Source organism: Abrus precatorius, unplaced genomic scaffold (assembly GCF_003935025.1).
Source record: "Abrus precatorius isolate BTA unplaced genomic scaffold, Abrus_2018 Scaffold0, whole genome shotgun sequence".
In the NCBI taxonomy this organism is placed as follows: Eukaryota; Viridiplantae; Streptophyta; class Magnoliopsida; order Fabales; family Fabaceae; genus Abrus; species Abrus precatorius.
In genome coordinates, this window is record NW_020874290.1 from 53,009 (window position 1) to 72,500 (window position 19,492).

At 32.2% G+C, this 19,492-nt stretch overlaps 3 protein-coding genes and 1 non-coding gene across 4 annotated transcripts in view; 1 reads left to right on the top strand and 3 right to left on the bottom strand.

Moving 5' to 3' along the window:
- Positions 1-3,604: 3,604 nt before the first annotated feature.
- On the bottom strand, positions 3,605-3,678 carry TRNAW-CCA. The gene has a single exon. It is a non-coding gene; the product is annotated as a tRNA-Trp (tRNA).
- Positions 3,679-7,079: 3,401 nt separating this feature from the next.
- LOC113847446 (DNA-directed RNA polymerase subunit alpha-like) lies at positions 7,080-17,055 on the bottom strand. The gene is made up of 4 exons (XM_027476602.1): positions 16,624-17,055; positions 15,920-16,499; positions 11,838-15,844; positions 7,080-11,790 (listed from the first exon to the last, which is right to left on the bottom strand). Exons 1-3 carry the CDS (start codon positions 17,032-17,034, stop codon positions 15,540-15,542), a joined length of 1,296 nt encoding a protein of 431 aa, XP_027332403.1. The 5' UTR covers positions 17,035-17,055; the 3' UTR covers positions 7,080-11,790; positions 11,838-15,539.
- LOC113846730 (photosystem II CP47 reaction center protein-like) lies at positions 9,921-15,497 on the top strand. Its single transcript, XM_027475355.1, has 4 exons — positions 9,921-11,473; positions 12,070-12,301; positions 13,243-13,881; positions 14,812-15,497. Exons 1-4 carry the CDS (start codon positions 9,953-9,955, stop codon positions 15,315-15,317), a joined length of 2,898 nt encoding a protein of 965 aa, XP_027331156.1. The 5' UTR covers positions 9,921-9,952; the 3' UTR covers positions 15,318-15,497.
- A 1,468-nt stretch (positions 17,056-18,523) lies between the features above and the next one.
- The window catches only part of LOC113847860 (30S ribosomal protein S3-like), a 2,799-nt gene continuing 1,830 nt past the window's right edge, over positions 18,524-19,492 (bottom strand). Inside the window, 2 exon segments of the mRNA XM_027477198.1 lie at positions 18,524-18,895; positions 19,143-19,356. Coding sequence (XP_027332999.1) covers positions 18,558-18,895; positions 19,143-19,356 — 552 coding nt within the window. The 3' untranslated portion in view covers positions 18,524-18,557.

Sequence of the window (19,492 nt, forward strand, 5' to 3'; positions counted from 1 at the left end):
ATAGGCAGAAAATTTTAAGCAAAGTAGAAATTAAAATGGGGAAAACGGGATTCTAGGAGGGATTTTTTTCTTTTCCTAGAGTCCGATTCCTTCTTGCTTGTGTCGAAATAGAAATATTCTACAAAATATTAATAGAATATGATTTTTGAATCCCCTTCCTGAAATAAGCCTATTCTTAGCTTAGTTTCGATTTTTTCCAACTTAGAACTTTTATGACATATAATATTTTTTTTTATTGGATGCATATAATATAATACGTAGTGGACAAACAAAAAAGAGAGGGAATTAGGGAATTTGATTGACCAAATCCAATTTCTTCAATTAATTTGTTTATAAAAAAAAAAGAATTCAATCATGATTCGATATCATTAGAGACTAAAATAGATTTCGATCTAGAGTAAGATTCTATTAGTATAGTATAGAAAAGGCTCGATTCACATGATATTTGATCGGTATAATAGATATATATATATCCATATGAAAATTAGAAATACAATAGAATCAATTTCCATTGCGTCACCCAGAAGAAGTAAATTAAGTGATTTTTTTAATTCTTCTTTTGATTTTTCTTTCAACTTTAAAGAAAAAAAAAAGTATGGATGGACAAATATTATCCAGGAAAAGGGATATTTTGAAAAAATGAATGAAGTTCATTTTTCAAAAACATCAAAAAAGGGGAAATGGAGTTTTTTGAAACATCAGAAAAAGTTATCTATTCATTCATTTATACGAATAAAAAAAATTATTAAAAAATATTATGATTATTAAAAACTCAACAGGGATCCACTCTTTCTTTGACGAATTTGAGGGGGTCCTGTTGAGTTCTTACGCTTTCATTTCGAAGACTCAAATAATACGATTCCTACAGGGATGAGCCCAATCCGGAATATGAACCATAAAAGAAAATACCAATTAAACCAATCACAGGAATACCAGTTACAGTACCTATTATCCAAAGAGGAATCCTTCCAGTAGTATCGGCCATTTATCCCACTTTCCTCCACATTTGATCAAGTAGTCAGTCATGCTAGAGACATAAACAGTCATAGATAATTATGAAATGATATCCTTCCGAACGAGATAAGAGAATTCCGAATATATATATATAATTTACTATTCCCTTTTCTTATATTAATTGAAGAAATAATTTGAAAATAAAACAGCAAGTACAAAAATGAGTAATAACCCCCAGTAGAGACTGGTGCGATTCAATTCAACATTTTGTTCATTTGGGTTTGATTGTGTCGTAGCTCTATAATTCGAATTAGGTTTATCGTTGGATGAACTGCATTGCTGATATTGATCCCAAAAAAGAAACGGTGGGTACCGCAAGTCCGTGAACAGCCAACCATCGTACTGTAAAAATTGGATAGGTCCTATCTATGGTCATTGGAGCCTCCTAAAAAGATCTACTAAATTCATCGAGTTGGTCCAAAGGATCAAAACGGCCAGTTATTAATGGAATTCCTTTTCGACTCTCTGTAAAATACTCGTTTGGGCGGGGGCTTCCAAATAAATCGTAAGCTAAACCCGTGCTGACAAATAACCAACCTGCAATGAATAGGGAAGGTATAGTAATGCTATGAATAATCCAGTATCGAATACTGGTAATAATATCAGCAAAAGAACGTTCTCCTGTGCTTCCAGACATGTCGAACTCCACATATTCTTGTACAGTCAAAAGGGGGATCGATTCCATAAAAGACGAGATCAGTAAGTCGTAATTTACTGAAATGTAATCCTTGTTAGATCGTCCATTTTGTACCAAGGGTGTCTTTTGAGTATACCGAATCAGTATAACTATCCTTCTTCTAACACAGCAACGAAATTTCACAATCAGTGGCGAAATCTAATACTAGATAAGTTCTTTCTTTATTGGTTGTTTCGATTTACTCAATAGAAAATTCCTCAAAGTTTGCGAATATAAAAAAATTAGAATAATAGTCTAAAATGAGGGTTCTCCACATTGTATTATTAGTTTCGGACTAGAAACGGAAGATCAATTAAAATGTGAATACGACGGATTGATTTCTTATAATTCATAAAGAAGATTATCATATTTCTACAATTCAATTAGATCCCAAATCTATAAATATACTTTATTGTGGTTGTCGAAGATATTTTTTGTTCGAACTCCCTCTTTTTTTTCATTTTAAAGAATGGAATTCGACTTTAAAGAATGGAATTGGTTTGTTGTCCAGTAACAAGTAACAATAATAGCAGTAATAGATACTATTTGATGACATAAAAAGAACAATTAATCCAATTTTGAAAAAAAAAAATTGGATTAATTGTTCTTGTATTAAACACAATAAAGGCTCTTTCTTGGCTTAATTATAAGGATAGACCTTTCCTCTTAAATAAAATATGCAGAGAAAAAAACTGTGGAACCCTAGTTTGGAGTGATCTGATACCTTTTTCTTCTCGTTGTAGATATTCGAAGAATGGAACCTACTACAAAATGAAATGAGTTAAAAGAAAAGTCAAAAAGGAAAGGGCATTCTAAGATCACTCTATTCTTTTGTTCGAAAAAAAAAAGTGAAAAGAAAACAAATTAGATACAATAGAAAAAGGGGGTCAAAATAAAATAGACATTTTTTCTCCTATTTTCTTCCATATTAATTTAAAGTTAAATAAATTTGAACAACAAAATTCTTATTATTTTTTTATTATTTTATATTTCGCATATAATTATTATTATAGTTTCTAATATAAATAGAATCTTTTTTTTTCTAATATAAATAGAATTTTATAGAATATATATATAACAAATATAAATATTTATATATATATAAAGAATCAAAATGAATATTTTAATTAGATTAGTTTACTTTTACTCAATTCATGAGTTGTTCAATAAATCGGTTCATTTGGAATCACAGGATGGGTAGATGTCACAGATGATGAATTGATTTTTTTATTATGTCACTATATTTATTTTTGTTCGTCTGTAATAATTGATTGAAAAATCTCAAATTTTCAATTGTATCTTTTCAGGGATATTTTGATTTATCTTCTTTTTTTTCTCTCAAAAATGGAAACTTAGGGAAGTGCTTTATAAACATATGTATAAAAAGAACATATTTCATTTAGCTTCTTTATGCCCACTATAACTAGTTATTTCGGTTTTTTACTAGCGGTTTTAACTATAACCTCAGCTCTATTTATCGGTCTGAATAAGATACGACTTATTTGATTTAAAATTATGAAATTAGTTGGAAATCTTGGAATATTCAAGATATTCTATAGTTCCTTACCGTGTCAATTTCCAATTTTTGGTCATTCAAATTAAAATGAATGATCAATACAGATTATTATTTAAGGATAAATATTACCTCCCCCTTTCCCTTTCGAACAAAAAAAATGATTGAAGTTTTTCTATTTGGAATCGTGTTAGGTTTAATTCCTATTACTTTAGCTGGCTTATTTGTAACTGCATATTTACAATACCGACGAGGTGATCAGCTGGACCTTTGATTAATTAATGTCTCATTTGTTTATTGATCCCCTATTTATTTGTTTTAATACTGGGGTTCAATAAATTCATACTTTAGACTGCTGCTCAATTATTTCAGTGTAATTCTCAATTTAATAATAATGGAATCGCGCTCTGTAGGATTTGAACCTACGACATCGGGTTTTGGAGACCCGCGTTCTACCGAACTGAACTAAGAGCGCTTTATTCTCATAAATTATTTTATATGATCCCTTATTATTGCTCATATGATAAGTGATATCATATAATAAGTAATAGTTAGGGATAGGGATGACAGGATTTGAACCCGTGACATTTTGTACCCAAAACAAACGCGCTACCAAGCTGCGCTACATCCCTTTCCATTGGTTTCCAGTATCATTATAAAGAATCTTTGTCTTATTTTCCACATTTTTCTTTTCTTCGTTGATATACATATCAATTATCCTATCATTTTTCTTTTTTTTTTAGTTTCCTAGACTATAATATAGAATAGAATATGAAAAAGAAATATTCTATAGAAGAAAGAAAGAATATTGAATTAAATTAAAAAATAGAATAAAAATAGAATTTAAAATAGAAAGTATAATAAGAATAAAGAATAATATGTATATAAAGAAAAAAAAAAGAATATATAGAATAGAAAATAGAATAATGAAAAAATTCAAAAGAAAATAATTCGTTTATTAAATAAACGAATTATTCGTAATTAATATAATAATATTAATATAATATAGTTAAATATTTTTTATGAAAAATAGAATAAATAATATTAATAAATACTAGAATCAAATTAATAAATACTAGAATCAAATAAAAAGAAAATATTCTAAAAAAGGAGGATTTGAAATGCGAGATCTAAAAACATATCTTTCCGTGGCACCAGTAATAAGTACTCTATGGTTCGGGGCTTTGGCGGGTCTCTTGATAGAGATCAATCGTTTTTTCCCAGATGCATTGATATTCCCCTTTTTTTCATTCTAGTTATTGGCACAGCACGGGAAGGGGTGAAGAAAATCAATTCAATATCTGTAATTAATTAATTAATTCCCTCTTCTTTATTTCTTATTTTTGAGAATGAAAATTTTTTCAATTAGAAAAGATAAAAGTGGATTCAGCCTCAGTGAAACTCGGAATCTGGTCTAGGCTTCAATGGAATTGAATTAAGAATTTCATTCCATTTCTATTAATAATAAATAGAGTGAGACCAAAAATAAAAATGGAATGGATAGGAAGGGGGCAAAATATCATACAAGATACTTAAATGAAAACTAAAATATTGTACTGCGATTCGAAACAAAATATAGTTCCAAATCATTATATTACTTAATGATTACTGTACTACATTAATTGGAACGAAATCTTTCAGAAGTTTATTTCGAATTATTAACTTTTAATATTTTTCGTTCCTTTTTTCTTCTTCGCTTCGACTTCGAAAATAGAAGAGTTAAGTGAATTAAAAACCCAAAGGAGAGGTTCATGGCCAAGGGTAAAGATATCCGAGTAACTGTTATTTTGGAATGTACCAGTTGTGATCAAAAGAGTGTTAATAAGGAATCAACGGGTACTTCCAGATATATTACTCAAAAGAATCGACACAATACGCCTAGTCGGTTGGAATTGAGAAAATTCTGTCCCTGTTGTTGCAAACACACGATTCACGCAGAAATCAAGAAATAGAGAAAATTGATCGCTTATGTGTTACCTTTCTAACCAAGGAACATAACATGTAATAAAACAATCTTTCATATATGTATATAATTTTTAATTAAATTATATACATATATCATTATAGAACATATATTTCATTATAAAACATATATTTCATTATAAAACAAAAAAAAAAAAGAAACTAAGAATAGAAAGAAAAAAAAACAAATCTTCTTTTAAGAAATGCGATTTTTGGAATAGGAATAAACAAACCATGGATAAATCTAAACGACTCTTTCTTAAATCCAAGCGATCTTTTCGTAGACGTTTGCCCCCGATTCAATCGGGGGACCAAATTGATTATAAAAACATGGGTTTAATTAGTCGATTTATTAGTGAACAAGGAAAAATAATATCTAGACGCGTGAATAGATTGACCTTAAAACAACAACGATTAATTACGATTGCTATAAAACAAGCTCGTATTTTATCTTCGTTACCTTTTCTTAATAATGAAAAACAATTTGAAAAAAGCGAGTCGACTGCTAGAACTGCTACTGTTTTAAAAAAAAAAAAAAATAGAGTTACTCCTTAATTGAATTCAAATTTGTATCTAAACTCAAATCAAACGTGGATTGATGTTTTGTTCGAAAACTCCAACAATTCAATTTGGGTTGTTATATTGTAATAAAAAGGATAATCCGTTAAGAAGAATAAATCTTTTTTTGATTCAGCTTGGTTGTTTATTTTGATCACTTTATCATATGAATTCTAATTTTATCATACAAATCTCTATTCTATACCTTCCCGGAGCTCAGTCTCCGGGAAATTTTAGTTTTTATGAGCTCGTTGGCAATCATAAAAAGACAATTCTCTTTTAATATAGCTATTTGTGCAACTATTTTACGATTAAGAAGCAATTGCTTCTTGTATAGATTATAGATGAAATTATTGTAAATATAGTATATTTTTGGATTCTCGCGAATTACTGCATTTATTCGACTAATCCATAAACCGCGAAAATCTCTTTTTTTCCTATCTCTATCCCGATGAGCCGAAACCAAAGCTTTAATTTTCTGTTGAGGAATAGTTCGAGTAAGTCTTGAATGAGCCCCGCGAAAGCTTGATGTAAATAAACGAATTTTTGTCCTCCGTTTCCGAGCTATATATCCTCGTTTAATTCTGGTCATTGAGTAAATGAGACTTTGGTGAATAACTATTTCATTTTTTTCTTTCAGTTATTCTTTTCTTCTTCCTAGTCTATTAATAACAAAGATGGATTCTTCCAATGTATAAAAAAAAAATTCCAATGGCTTTTGCTACTATAACCTTCCCAACCACGATTTTTTTCTAAGTATTTAATTTAACTTTGAAATAAGAAATTGTATTGATACTAGGTATCAAAAAACATAGTAAATTAAATAGGATATAGATAAAAAAAAGAATGGGTTCCATCGTTTCTATGATTCTTTTTTAAACGACTAGGTCCTCTCTATACACCGGAGCCCCTTCTTTCATTTAATCCTTATTTAATCAATGTTATTGTTAACTTGTACAGTTCACATTCTTTGGCTCTACCCATGAAATATTTAGTAATAGGTTTTTTACAACGAAATCAAGTTATACAGTAACGGTGTTTAAGTATGAAAATTAGCTGGGTAACTGACCTTCTTATTCCGTTTTTGCAAAATAAATTAGGGGCATAATTTTTCTTTAATAGTATTTTCTCCGCTTAGTGGGTAACCATTTGTTACCAATGGAAAAGTGTTTCTCATCTTAAATTGCAAATTGGGGTGATTGGGTTTACACCAATCGAAATCATAAATTTTATATATGATAGAAGAATGCTTATATTATTAATAGATTTTTTTTTAAGTTAAGATAGTGTGAATGGAGTTCTTCCATTCACACTATCTTAACTGATCGCTAATACTGAAAAAATGGGTTTGGTTTCTTTTTTTTTTTATTAGTAGAATGATCTAAACGAGTCACACATACACCCTGGTACATGTCCCTCGGCGCTGAGGGCATCCCCGAAGAGCGGGGGATTTCGTGACATTTCGGATTGGCTGTCTTGTGTTTCTAATAAGTTGTTTCATAGTTGGCATGGTGGATCCTATAGACATAATGAGCCGGTTTAGATCAATCCTAACCCGATGATTATGAATTACTTATATTTTATTAATTTAATAGATTAATTAATAGAAAAAAAAAGTTATATTAAATTAAAAGGATTAAGGAGATAAAATTCAATCTCAAATCCTGTATTTTTTTTTGAGAAGAATCTTAGTTACTAATTGTTTATTGAAGTGCTATAATATCAACAATTCCGTGGGCTTGGGCTTCTGCTGCTGACATAAAAACATCCCTTTCCATATCTTCAGATACAACCCATAAAGGTTTACCCGTTCTTTGTACATAAACCCTTGTGATAGTTTCACGCAGTTTCAGTAGTTCTCCCGCTTCCACGATAAATTCTCCCGTTTGTGCCTCATAAAAAGAACTAGCGGGTTGGTGGATCATTACCCTGATTATATAACTTTATAAGTCTTTTCTTTATCTTGATAAAGATTTTGATGCGGATTTTCCCAATATTAGTCAATATTTTCTTTCGTCCTCAAACTAAGGTGAAAAGAATAAATACAAATAAGAAAATAAATGAGCAAAGATAAGATTCAATAACCGTACAAGCATTTTTTGCGTATTGATGCATACGGCTTTTCTTTTCCACGTATGCAATTTCTTTTTTTCCTCTATGGATAGAGTATTTTCTCTATGGATTTTTTTCCATTGAAGAAAAAAAAATAGAAAATCTACTGGGTTTTTTGGATCCAGATCCTTAAATAATAAATAATACAATAACCAACCTTCCTTTTTCTTTTTGAGTATTTTTTTTAAATACTATGATGGTTCCGTTGTTTTCTTATTTCGTCTTTTTTGTTATTCAGCAATCCGAAAGTTTCTTGTTTTTTATCATATGTTTTTTATTTTCTAATTAAAATAAATATTGTTAGACATAAATATTGTTAAAAGCTTTTTGGTATGAAAACTAAAAACAAAAAAGTCTGTGACACTAAAACTAAACTAGGTTCCTGATAGATCAGATAAAATCGTAAAAGCCCTCTCTTTCATACTACTTTTTCGATACATAATCAAATGGTTTAAAAAACAAAAATTTGTATATCGAATTCGAAGTACCATGCTATTATTACTTAAGTATTTTTATGGCGAAGGTATAGTCTTCATATATATTCTCAAATAAAAGAATCATTGGCGCCAAGCGTGAGGGAATGCTAGACGTTTGGTAATTTCTCCTCCTGCCAAAAGAAAGGATCCCATTGAAGCGGCTAATGCCATACATATTGTCTGTATATCTGGTTGTACATATTGCATAGTATCATAAATAGCCATTCCGGGTATTATCCACCCACCCGGAGAATTTATAAACAGATACACATCTCTGTTATATTTTTCTATACCGAGAAATAGCAGAATGCCAATAAGTTGATTCGATAGTTCACTATCGACCTCTTGGCCTAAAAAAAGTAATCTTTCTCGATAAAGTCGATTGATTAGGATTTAATCTTATACCTTAAGAGCCGTACATGCACCTTTTGATGCATACGGTTCACTAAAAATCATATAAACAAAAAGGAATCAATGTGTCTATTTCAACCCTCTTTCCCTTTTCATAATGGACTCTTTCGAATTTTTAACGAAAAAAAATGTACTAAATTTATTGAACTAACTTCTCATTGATGTATTGCTTTCATCGAGATCGAACACAAATCACAATGTAATTTTCTTGTTTCTGAATGGACTTCCTCAATTCTTTTAGGTTTCTTTTCTACTCTAAGTAAGGATAAGGATCTGCCCGATTTTTATTTGCACATATAGGACAAATATTACAATACCATGTCTTTTTGTTACGACTTATCTCTTCTCTGAATTTATTATTTCATTTTTTCTGTAAAATATATGATATGATAGAAGTAGTAATTGTGGATATATTACCAATTGGTTTTTTTCTAAACAGAGTCTGGATACTTCGTTTTATTGGTCCAAGCAAGCCAACCATAAATTATTTTGAATTTCGAATAGTAATCTGGATACCCCCTCCAAAAAATAAAAAATCGATCGAATTGCACTTCATTACACTTCACGCTCCAAATTTTGGATGATTCAATCATTCTTTTTTGGTGGTGAAAGAGAGGATATCTCAATCGGGGGGGGAGAACGGGGAAATCCCGTATGACCAAATATATCTGACAAGTCGCACTATATATCAATCCAAGATGCATTTCCTTCTCCAGGACTTCGAAAGGTTACTTTTGGAACACCAATGGGCATAAAATAGAGAAAAAAAGAAAATAAAATAATATATTTAACTTTAGTGTGGAAACGTAAGAATGGGTTTATTGTGTTAAAAACAATTTGCTTTTATTATATTGTATTTTTTATAAATCATAAAAAAGGGAAGAGTAAAGATAAAGATAGAGTAAAGTTGTTACGAATGGGTCCTTGGGTGATAAACGAATATGTCTGCATTTACATATTTAAATACTCATAGAGAAAATTGTCAACCCCCCCTTCCCACCATTGCGTATTCTTACTTATCGGGTATAGAATAGATCTGCTTCTTCTTGTTCCTACAAATATGATTGTTCCACTATTACTAAACACTATTACTAAAAAACTAGAACAAACATTAATTCTTTCTCCGAGATAATCTACTAAAAGGTAAAAGGTGAGAATCCATAGTATAGTTTTTTCCAGTGCAATAAAGTTACATAGTGTCTATTTTTTGTTGATATAAGGGGTATTTTCATGGGTTTACCTTGGTATCGTGTTCATACTGTTGTATTAAATGATCCAGGCCGTTTGCTTTCTGTTCACATAATGCATACAGCTCTGGTTGCTGGTTGGGCTGGTTCGATGGCTCTATATGAATTAGCAGTTTTTGATCCCTCTGACCCTGTTCTTGATCCAATGTGGAGACAGGGTATGTTTGTTATACCCTTCATGACTCGTTTAGGAATAACCAATTCGTGGGGCGGTTGGAATATCACCGGGGGGACTATAACGAATCCGGGTATTTGGAGTTACGAAGGTGTGGCCGGAGCACATATTGTGTTTTCGGGCTTGTGCTTTTTAGCGGCTATCTGGCATTGGGTTTATTGGGATCTAGAAATTTTTTGTGATGAACGTACCGGAAAACCTTCTTTGGATTTGCCCAAAATTTTTGGAATTCATTTATTTCTTGCAGGAGTGGTTTGTTTTGGTTTTGGAGCATTTCATGTAACAGGATTGTACGGTCCTGGAATATGGGTGTCTGATCCTTATGGATTAACGGGAAGGGTACAATCCATAAATCCCGCATGGGGTGTGGAAGGTTTTGATCCTTTTGTTCCGGGGGGAATAGCTTCTCATCATATTGCAGCAGGAACATTGGGCATATTAGCGGGTCTTTTCCATCTTAGTGTGCGTCCACCGCAACGTCTATACAAAGGATTGCGTATGGGAAATATTGAAACCGTCCTTTCCAGCAGTATCGCTGCTGTCTTTTTTGCAGCTTTTGTTGTTGCTGGAACTATGTGGTATGGTTCAGCAACTACCCCCATTGAATTATTTGGTCCCACTCGTTATCAATGGGATCAAGGATACTTCCAGCAAGAAATATATCGAAGAGTTGGTGCTGGGCTAGCCGAAAATCAAAGTTTATCAGAAGCTTGGTCTAAAATTCCTGAAAAATTAGCTTTTTATGATTACATCGGCAATAATCCAGCAAAAGGGGGATTGTTTAGAGCGGGCTCAATGGATAATGGAGATGGAATAGCCGTTGGTTGGTTAGGGCATCCCATCTTTAGAGATAAAGAGGGGTGTGAACTTTTTGTACGCCGTATGCCTACTTTTTTTGAAACATTTCCGGTTGTTTTAGTAGACGGAGACGGAATTGTTAGAGCCGATGTTCCTTTTCGAAGGGCAGAATCGAAATATAGTGTCGAACAAGTAGGTGTAACTGTTGAGTTCTATGGTGGCGAACTCAATGGAGTCAGTTATAGTGATCCTGCTACTGTGAAAAAATATGCTAGACGTGCTCAATTAGGTGAAATTTTTGAATTAGATCGTGCTACTTTGAAATCAGATGGTGTTTTTCGTAGCAGTCCAAGAGGTTGGTTTACTTTTGGACATGCTTCGTTTGCTCTACTCTTCTTTTTCGGGCATATTTGGCATGGTGCTAGAACCTTGTTCCGAGATGTTTTTGCTGGGATCGACCCAGATTTGGATGCTCAAGTAGAATTTGGAGCATTCCAAAAACTTGGAGATCCAACTACAAGAAGACAGATAGTATGATAGAGCATTCTTTTGTTCCTTTTCGACTTTTTTTGTTTTTGTTGTTATGATTTGAATTTGACATAAAGAACCAGATAAATCTTGATTCGACTCAAAACACTTTGTTTTCACTTTTTTTCTTTATCCGAGAAATGAGCTCCAATAAACAATAAACAGGTATGAAAGCTATAATTGTAAACCACGATTAAATCTATGGAAGCATTGGTTTATACATTCCTCTTAGTTTCGACTTTAGGAATCATTTTTTTCGCTATCTTTTTTAGAGAACCCCCTAAAGTTCCAACTAAAAAAATGAAATGATTTTTCATTATCTCAATTGAAGTAATGAGCCCCCAATATTATATTAAGGGCTCATTACTTCAACTAGTCCCCATGCTCTTCGAATGGATCTCTTAGTTGTTGAGAGGGTTGCCCAAAAGCAGTATATAAGGCATACCCAGTAAAACTTACAAGTAAACCAGATATAGAGATGGCAACTAGGGTTGCTGTTTCCATTATAATTCTAAAAATTCTTAGAATTCCAAAATTTCAAGACCACAATGGATCTATAGGATATAGATCCTATATTTACAGCGGAATGGTATACAAAGTCAACAGATCTCAATCAATATAAAATAGGATTTATGGCTACACAAACTGTTGAGGGTAATTCTAAGTCTAGTCCAAGACGAACTATTGTAGGGGATTTATTAAAACCATTAAATTCAGAATATGGTAAAGTAGCTCCGGGGTGGGGAACTACTCCTTTGATGGGTGTTGCAATGGCTCTATTTGCGATATTTCTATCTATTATTTTGGAGATTTATAATTCGTCCATTTTACTGGACGGAATTTCTATGAATTAGATTCACAAGAATCAAGTAACTAGCTTTTCAATAGAAAACTAAGGTTAAGCATTTAGGTTTTTTATCGTTAGCCTATTTCATTTTGATTTGGTAGTTTGATCGTGAAACTTCTTTGTTTCTGTATTTCCGGAATATGAGTGTGTGACTTGTTATAATGGATCTTATTGATAGTACAGAACATAAAAAAAATGGATCTGTCATCTTGATAGAGATGATTTTACCCCGTCAGATATTTATTCTAGTATCTGGAGTACGGAATATAGAAAATCAAAAATATTCTTAAAATATTAGAACTATGATTCATACTAAATATTTAGACCTCGTAACTGGATTTAAAAAAACTTTTCAAAGAGTTGAAAGAATAAATTGAAAAATGAAAATTATTTAAAACTTCCGTCGATTATCTTTATTTTGATCAACGGACAAATGTTTCTTTGTTCTATCTATTCATTGAATAAGTGATGATCCAGCAGTTCTTACTCAGGGAATTTTTGGACTTCGATTAAAGGTTTTTTTTGAATCATCGTGGTCATGATACGAATCTGATGTTTTTTTTAATTGATTCATATGGTCCTAACAAGAGAATTCCTATCAATAATAATAATTAAGAAAACAGCAGTAAAAAAAAGAACATTACACACAAATAAAAAATGGAAGTAAATAATAGAATATTCAAGAGGCCTACTGTAAATAAAGACGAGTGAGCCGACTTGATATTTTGGCATTATAACCACAAAGAATAGTTTTCGGATTTCTATTTTTTCTTATCTTCCGAAAAGATTGGAATCATAGGATTCCGTTAAGAAGTTTCAAGCTTTCTATTACACATATCTGTTTTCATTACAACCAGTATTTGGGTATTTTTGTTTGAGCCGTACGAGATGAAATTCTCATATACGGTTCTCGGGGGGGTACCTTAGTTTACCTATCTCAATAAAGTCTATGATTGGTTCGAAGAACGTCTTGAGATTCAGGCGATTGTCGATGATATAACCAGTAAATACGTTCCTCCCCATGTAAACATATTTTATTGTTTAGGAGGAATTACACTTACTTGTTTTTTAGTCCAAGTAGCGACGGGATTTGCTATGACTTTTTATTATCGTCCGACTGTTACTGAAGCTTTTGCTTCTGTTCAATATATAATGACGGAGGCTAACTTTGGTTGGTTAATCCGATCAGTTCATCGATGGTCGGCAAGTATGATGGTCTTAATGATGATTCTGCACGTATTTCGCGTGTATCTCACAGGTGGCTTTAAAAAACCTCGCGAATTAACTTGGGTTACCGGTGTAGTTTTGGCTGTATTGACCGCATCTTTTGGTGTAACTGGTTATTCCTTACCTTGGGATCAAATTGGTTATTGGGCAGTCAAAATTGTAACAGGCGTGCCCGAAGCTATTCCTGTAATAGGATCCTCTTTGGTAGAGTTATTACGCGGAAGTTCTAGTGTGGGACAATCCACCTTGACTCGTTTTTATAGTTTGCATACTTTTGTATTACCTCTTCTTACTGCCGTATTTATGTTAATGCACTTTCCAATGATACGTAAGCAAGGCATTTCTGGTCCTTTATAGTAAATATGAATCATAGATATTTGTAATTAATCATTTCTTATTTGGGGGAGGAATATATTTCATTGCTACAAATATGGATTATTTAAAAGAATAAGACATGTATTTGGATATTTTCCTTCAATTTAACAAAATTGGATTATTATTATTTTTTACATACACGAATAGTTGAAGGGAATTCTACGAAGAAGAAATGGATTATGGGAGTGTGTGACTTGAACTATTGATTGGGCCACGCAGATATATGATTTTCTCTTATCTGCCACATTTGAATTTACAATTCAATGTGTCTTTATTCCAACTACCACGCAAGGTCCGTCCCTACAGAGGATAGGCTGGTTTCACTTGTAAAGAATCTTTTCTATGATCAGACTCGATCATATCCTGCATGAACAGGCTCCGTAACATCCAGTAAAAAAAGTGATGTGGGATAATCTGAATTATATTTTCTCTATTTCACTGAACTTAATAGTATGGAAATGCATTCATTTCCTATGCATTGACTCGATTTATGATACTATCGGAGTAAACCAAGTGGATCTAAAGAAGAACAGGGGTTAGATTATATTAGTAACAAGTAAATCCTTTGTACGTAAAAAGTTCCAAGATTTTTTTTTTGGGGGGGGGTAAGAATTGCAAGGTTTGAGATCACCCAAAAAGCACTATTCACTTTGAAAGCCTACTTGGGTATTGAGCGTTTACTTAAGTTTACTTAATAATAAAAGAACTTAATTTTTTTTTTTTGCAGATAAGATAATTGTAACTTCGGAGAAGAAAATAAGGTTTATTTTCTTACATGGAATCTTTCTATATGTGTGGATAACATATGCATTTTTTCTATGGATACATTCGAAATGTTTGATTCGTGCTCGAGCCGGATGATGAAAAATTATCATGTCCGGTTCTTTCGGAGGATGGATCTATAAGAATTCACCTATCCTAATAACAAAAAAACCTGACTTGAATGATCCTGTATTAAGAGCTAAATTGGCTAAAGGAATGGGTCATAATTATTATGGAGAACCTGCATGGCCCAATGATCTTTTATATATTTTTCCAGTAGTAATTCTGGGTACTATTGCCTGTAACGTAGGATTAGCGGTTCTAGAACCATCAATGATTGGAGAACCCGCGGATCCATTTGCAACTCCTTTGGAAATACTACCCGAATGGTATTTCTTTCCCGTATTTCAAATACTTCGTACAGTGCCCAATAAGTTATTAGGCGTTCTTTTAATGGTTTCGGTACCTATGGGATTATTAACAGTACCCTTTTTGGAAAATGTTAATAAATTCCAAAACCCATTTCGCCGTCCAGTAGCAACAACCATCTTTTTAATTGGTACCATAGTAGCCCTTTGGTTGGGTATTGGAGCAACATTACCTATTGAGAAATCTCTAATTTTAGGTCTTTTTTAAACTTTTTAATTAAATGGATTCAATTGTGAAATAAAATATCATGCCATGTATATTGTGTATCTAGGGAGAATTCATTTTGAAACGACTAATCCCTAGATACATCTTTTGGCCTATTCCGAGTATATGGATTTATTCTAAGGATTCAAATTACACATTTTCACCTTTATTTTTATAAATAATAAAAATATGAAAAAAAAAAACCAATGCCAATGGATTTCAAATTTATGCGAAATGCTTTTCTATTTCTAAAATGTCTAATATATGTTTTACATCTTCTACACGAAAATGTTCCATTTCCATAAGGTCTTCTTGACTATTATTCAAAAGTTCTAATAATGTATGAATATTGGATCTTTTGAGACAATTATAGATCTTGGGAGGCAATTCTAATTGGTCAATAAAAATGGATTTCAATGCTATTCCTTTTTTATTTTTCCTCAGTTTATCCTTAGCCAATATATCATGAAAAGTAAAAAGGGGTAAAGTAACCTTGTGTTGATTTTTTTCTAAATGAAAGGGATCTTCTTCTGCATGTAAAAAGGGAATAAATAAATCAATCAAATTCCGAGAGGCTTCATAAAGCGCCTCTTTAGGAGTTAAACTCCCATTTGTCCATATTTCGAGAAAGAGTATCTCTTGTTTTTTTTTCCCATTCCCATAGGAATGAATACTATGATTTACATTTCGAACAGGCATGAATACAGCATCTATGGGAAAACTTCCGTCTTGAAAGTTTTTTAGTGTTTTTATACGATATCCGCGATTCCTCTCAATTTTTAATCCAATACACAAATTAATAGGTTCTGTTAGGTTGGCTATATGTTGTGTATTATCAATGATTTCCACAGAAGGTGGTAAAATGATGTCTTGAGCAGTTATATATCCAGGACCTTTGAAACAAATAGATGCGTCTTGAGTTCCATACAGATTACTTCTCAATACAATTTCTTTCAAATTCATTAAAATTTCATGTACTGATTCTTGAATACCTACTATGGTAGAATATTCATGTGGTATTTTCTCCGATTTTGCACGTGTAATACATGTTCCCTCTATTTCTCCTAGCAAAACTCTTCGCACTGCAATGCCTATTGTATCGGCTTGGCCTTTCATAAGTGGAGACAGAATAAAGCGTCCATAATAAAGACGTTTACTGTCTACTCTTGATTCAACACACTTCCACTGTAGTGTCCGAGTTGATACTCTTATTTTCTCTCGAACCATAGTAATATATATATATTTGATCAAACCCTTGAATTGTTTATTTCTCTTGAAATCTTTTCCATGTTTATTTTTAATTTTACACACGTCTTTTTTTCGGAGACCTACATCCATTATGTGGCATAGGGGTTACATCCCGTATAAAATTTAATAGTATACCACTTCTACGAATAGCTCTTAATGCCGCATCTCTTCCGAGACCGGGGCCTTTTATCATGACTTCTGCTCGTTGCATGCCTTGATCCGCTACTGTTCGAATAGCATTTCCTGCTGCGGTTTGAGCGGCAAATGGTGTACCCCTTCGTGTACCCTTGAATCCACAAGTACCGGCGGAGGACCAAGAAATAACCCGACCACGTACATCTGTAACAGTCACAATAGTATTGTTAAAACTAGCTTGAACATGAATAACTCCCTTTGGTATTTTATGAGCATGCTTACGCGAACCAATACGTCCATTTTTACGCGAACCCATTTTTGGTATAGGTTTTGCCATATTTGATTATTTCATAAAAATAAGTCCGAGATATATGGATATATCCATTTCATTCAAAAACGGATCCTTTACTTTTTTCTAACTAGTTTCTAACTAGAATTCATATTCGATTTATATATATCAATTGTATTTTATATTAATCGACATCGAATATGAATTTTTGAAATAAAATTTCAAATTGGAAATACCAATAATAAAAAATTTCTTCTAATATTTTATAAAATATATATTCTAATATTTTTATATTCTATTTTTATAGAAAATCCTCTTTTGTGGAAATATTATCCTTGTCTTTGTTTATGTTTTGGATTGGAACAAATTACTAGAATTCGCCCTCGCCTGCGAATTAATCGACATTTTTCACAAATTTTACGGACGGAGGCCCCTATTTTCATATTTGTAATTCCTTAATAAGTTAATACCAAATCTATTTATTGGAAGAAAATAAGGTTTCCTTACATTTTGAACTTGTACCCCCCCCCAAAAAAAAAGATTGTTGAAATTAAAAAACAGTCTAATTAAATTGAATTTTTTATGCTTCTTTTTTTTTTCTACGGGCGTATACATATAAACATATAAAAAGTACGTCGAATCTTTTGAAAAACATAGCTTATAATTCAATTTTGATTATATAAAGGAATCTGAAACATACCCCTGGGAATTTATTCATTCAGGAATTAAATCCTCTTGAATCCTTTTTATTTTTTCTTTTTTTTTTTCCAATTCCAGTTTCAGTTAAACCCCCTTCGCACATTCACTAGTATATGAGGGGTGGGTGATATTCTAAATCTGTGTTTTCTCTCTCTCTTTTTGACAAAAATGGATAGAAATTTCTCATCTAATTCGTATTTCAGAAAGATTACCATATATAACATAAAATTTCTCCGCCTATTTTTTCTAATCGAGCCTCTCGATCTGTCATTATACCCCTAGAAGTTGAAAGAATTACAATCCCCATGCCTCCTAAAATTTTAGGGATTCGTTGATAATTAGAATATATTCGCAGACCAGGTGTACTGATCCGTTTTAAATTTAAAAAACTTTTATATGATCCTTTCTTATTTATTCTATACCGTAGAGTTAAAACTAAATAATATTTGTCGCTTTCCCTATGTTTTCTGACGTTTTCAACAAAACCCTCTCGTAAAAGTATTTTCACAGTGTTTTCGGTGATGTTAGTAAATGGTATTTGAACCATTTTTTTTCTATTCATATCAGCATTTCGTATATAGGTTATTATGTCAGCGATGGTGTCCTTACTCATGATAAACGAAAATGATTGTTGCTCCTTATTTTCAATATAATCAACATGCTCGTTTTTCTATTTTTTTTCATTATTTCATTTAGATCATCCAATATATTTCATTTAGATCATCCAATATTAATATGAAATAGATAATAATTGTTATTTCTAATACTTAGAATAATTACTACAAAAGGGATATGTGTGAGATATAATATATTAATTAATCCATTTTCATTACAAAACAAATATATCCATATCACGGTTTTGCCTTATAATTTTATAATACCTCGGGTGCTAATGAAACTATTTTAGTGAAATTTAACTGTCTCAATTCCCGTGCGATTGCACAAAAGATTCGAGTTCCTTTTGGATTTCCTTCTTGATCAATGACAACTGCAGCATTATCATCATACTGAATTAGTATACCGTTGCTACGTTTGAGTTCTTTACAAGTACGTACAATTACAGCTCTGATCACTTCTGATCTTTCTAAGGTCATATTTGGTACTGCTTCCTTGATTACAGCAACAACAATGTCACCAATATAAGCATATCGTCGATTACTAGCTCCTAGGATTCGAATACACATCAATTCGCGGGCTCCGCTGTTATCAGCTACATTCAAATAGGTTTGAGGTTGAATCATATCATTTTTTTGTTCTTTCAGTCCAAAGATTGAAGTAAAAAAAAATATTCTGTGTTCAAAAATAAGGAACTTACAATTGCATTTTTATGTTTTCATCCTAAAGCCCTCTTTCCTTTGGTTTTCATTATTATCCTGAAATAATGAATTGAGTTCGTATAGGCATTTTTGAGGCTGCTAAAGAAATAGCCTTTCTGGCTATATTTTCTGATATCCCACCCATCTCATAAAGTATTTTCCCAGGTTTAACGACAGATACCCAATATTCGGGAGATCCTTTTCCCGAACCCATACGCGTTTCGGTGGGTCTTACTGTAACTGGTTTGTCTGGAAATATGCGTACCCATATTTGTCCACCTCGTCGGACATTTCGTGACATTGCTCGCCGTCCCGCTTCTATTTGTCTAGACGTGATCCAAGCGGGCTCAAGTGCCTGAAGAGCATATCTTCCGAAGCAAATATTATTACCTCGATAGGATATTCCTTTCATTCTTCCTCTATGTTGTTTACGAAATCTGGTTCTTTTGGGGTTCTAGTTGATGGTTGTTTCTCAATTCCATCTCTATTAC

Excerpts from the sequence above, each read along its gene's own strand:
- LOC113847446 (XM_027476602.1), bottom strand. The coding sequence starts at position 17,034 with ATGGCAAAACCTATACCAAAAATGGGTTCGCGTAAAAATGGACGTATT. Across the intron at positions 16,500-16,623 it reads GGTCTCCGAAAAAAAGACGT|TGGAAGTGTGTTGAATCAAG; the intron begins GTGTAAAATTAA and ends CGGACACTACAG. Across the intron at positions 15,845-15,919 it reads CGAAATATGGACAAATGGGA|AAGAAGATCCCTTTCATTTA; the intron begins GTTTAACTCCTA and ends TTTTACATGCAG.
- LOC113846730 (XM_027475355.1), top strand. The coding sequence starts at position 9,953 with ATGGGTTTACCTTGGTATCGTGTTCATACTGTTGTATTAAATGATCCA. Across the intron at positions 11,474-12,069 it reads CAACTACAAGAAGACAGATA|TCAACAGATCTCAATCAATA; the intron begins GTATGATAGAGC and ends TGGTATACAAAG. Across the intron at positions 13,882-14,811 it reads TCCAATGATACGTAAGCAAG|GATGGATCTATAAGAATTCA; the intron begins GCATTTCTGGTC and ends GTTCTTTCGGAG.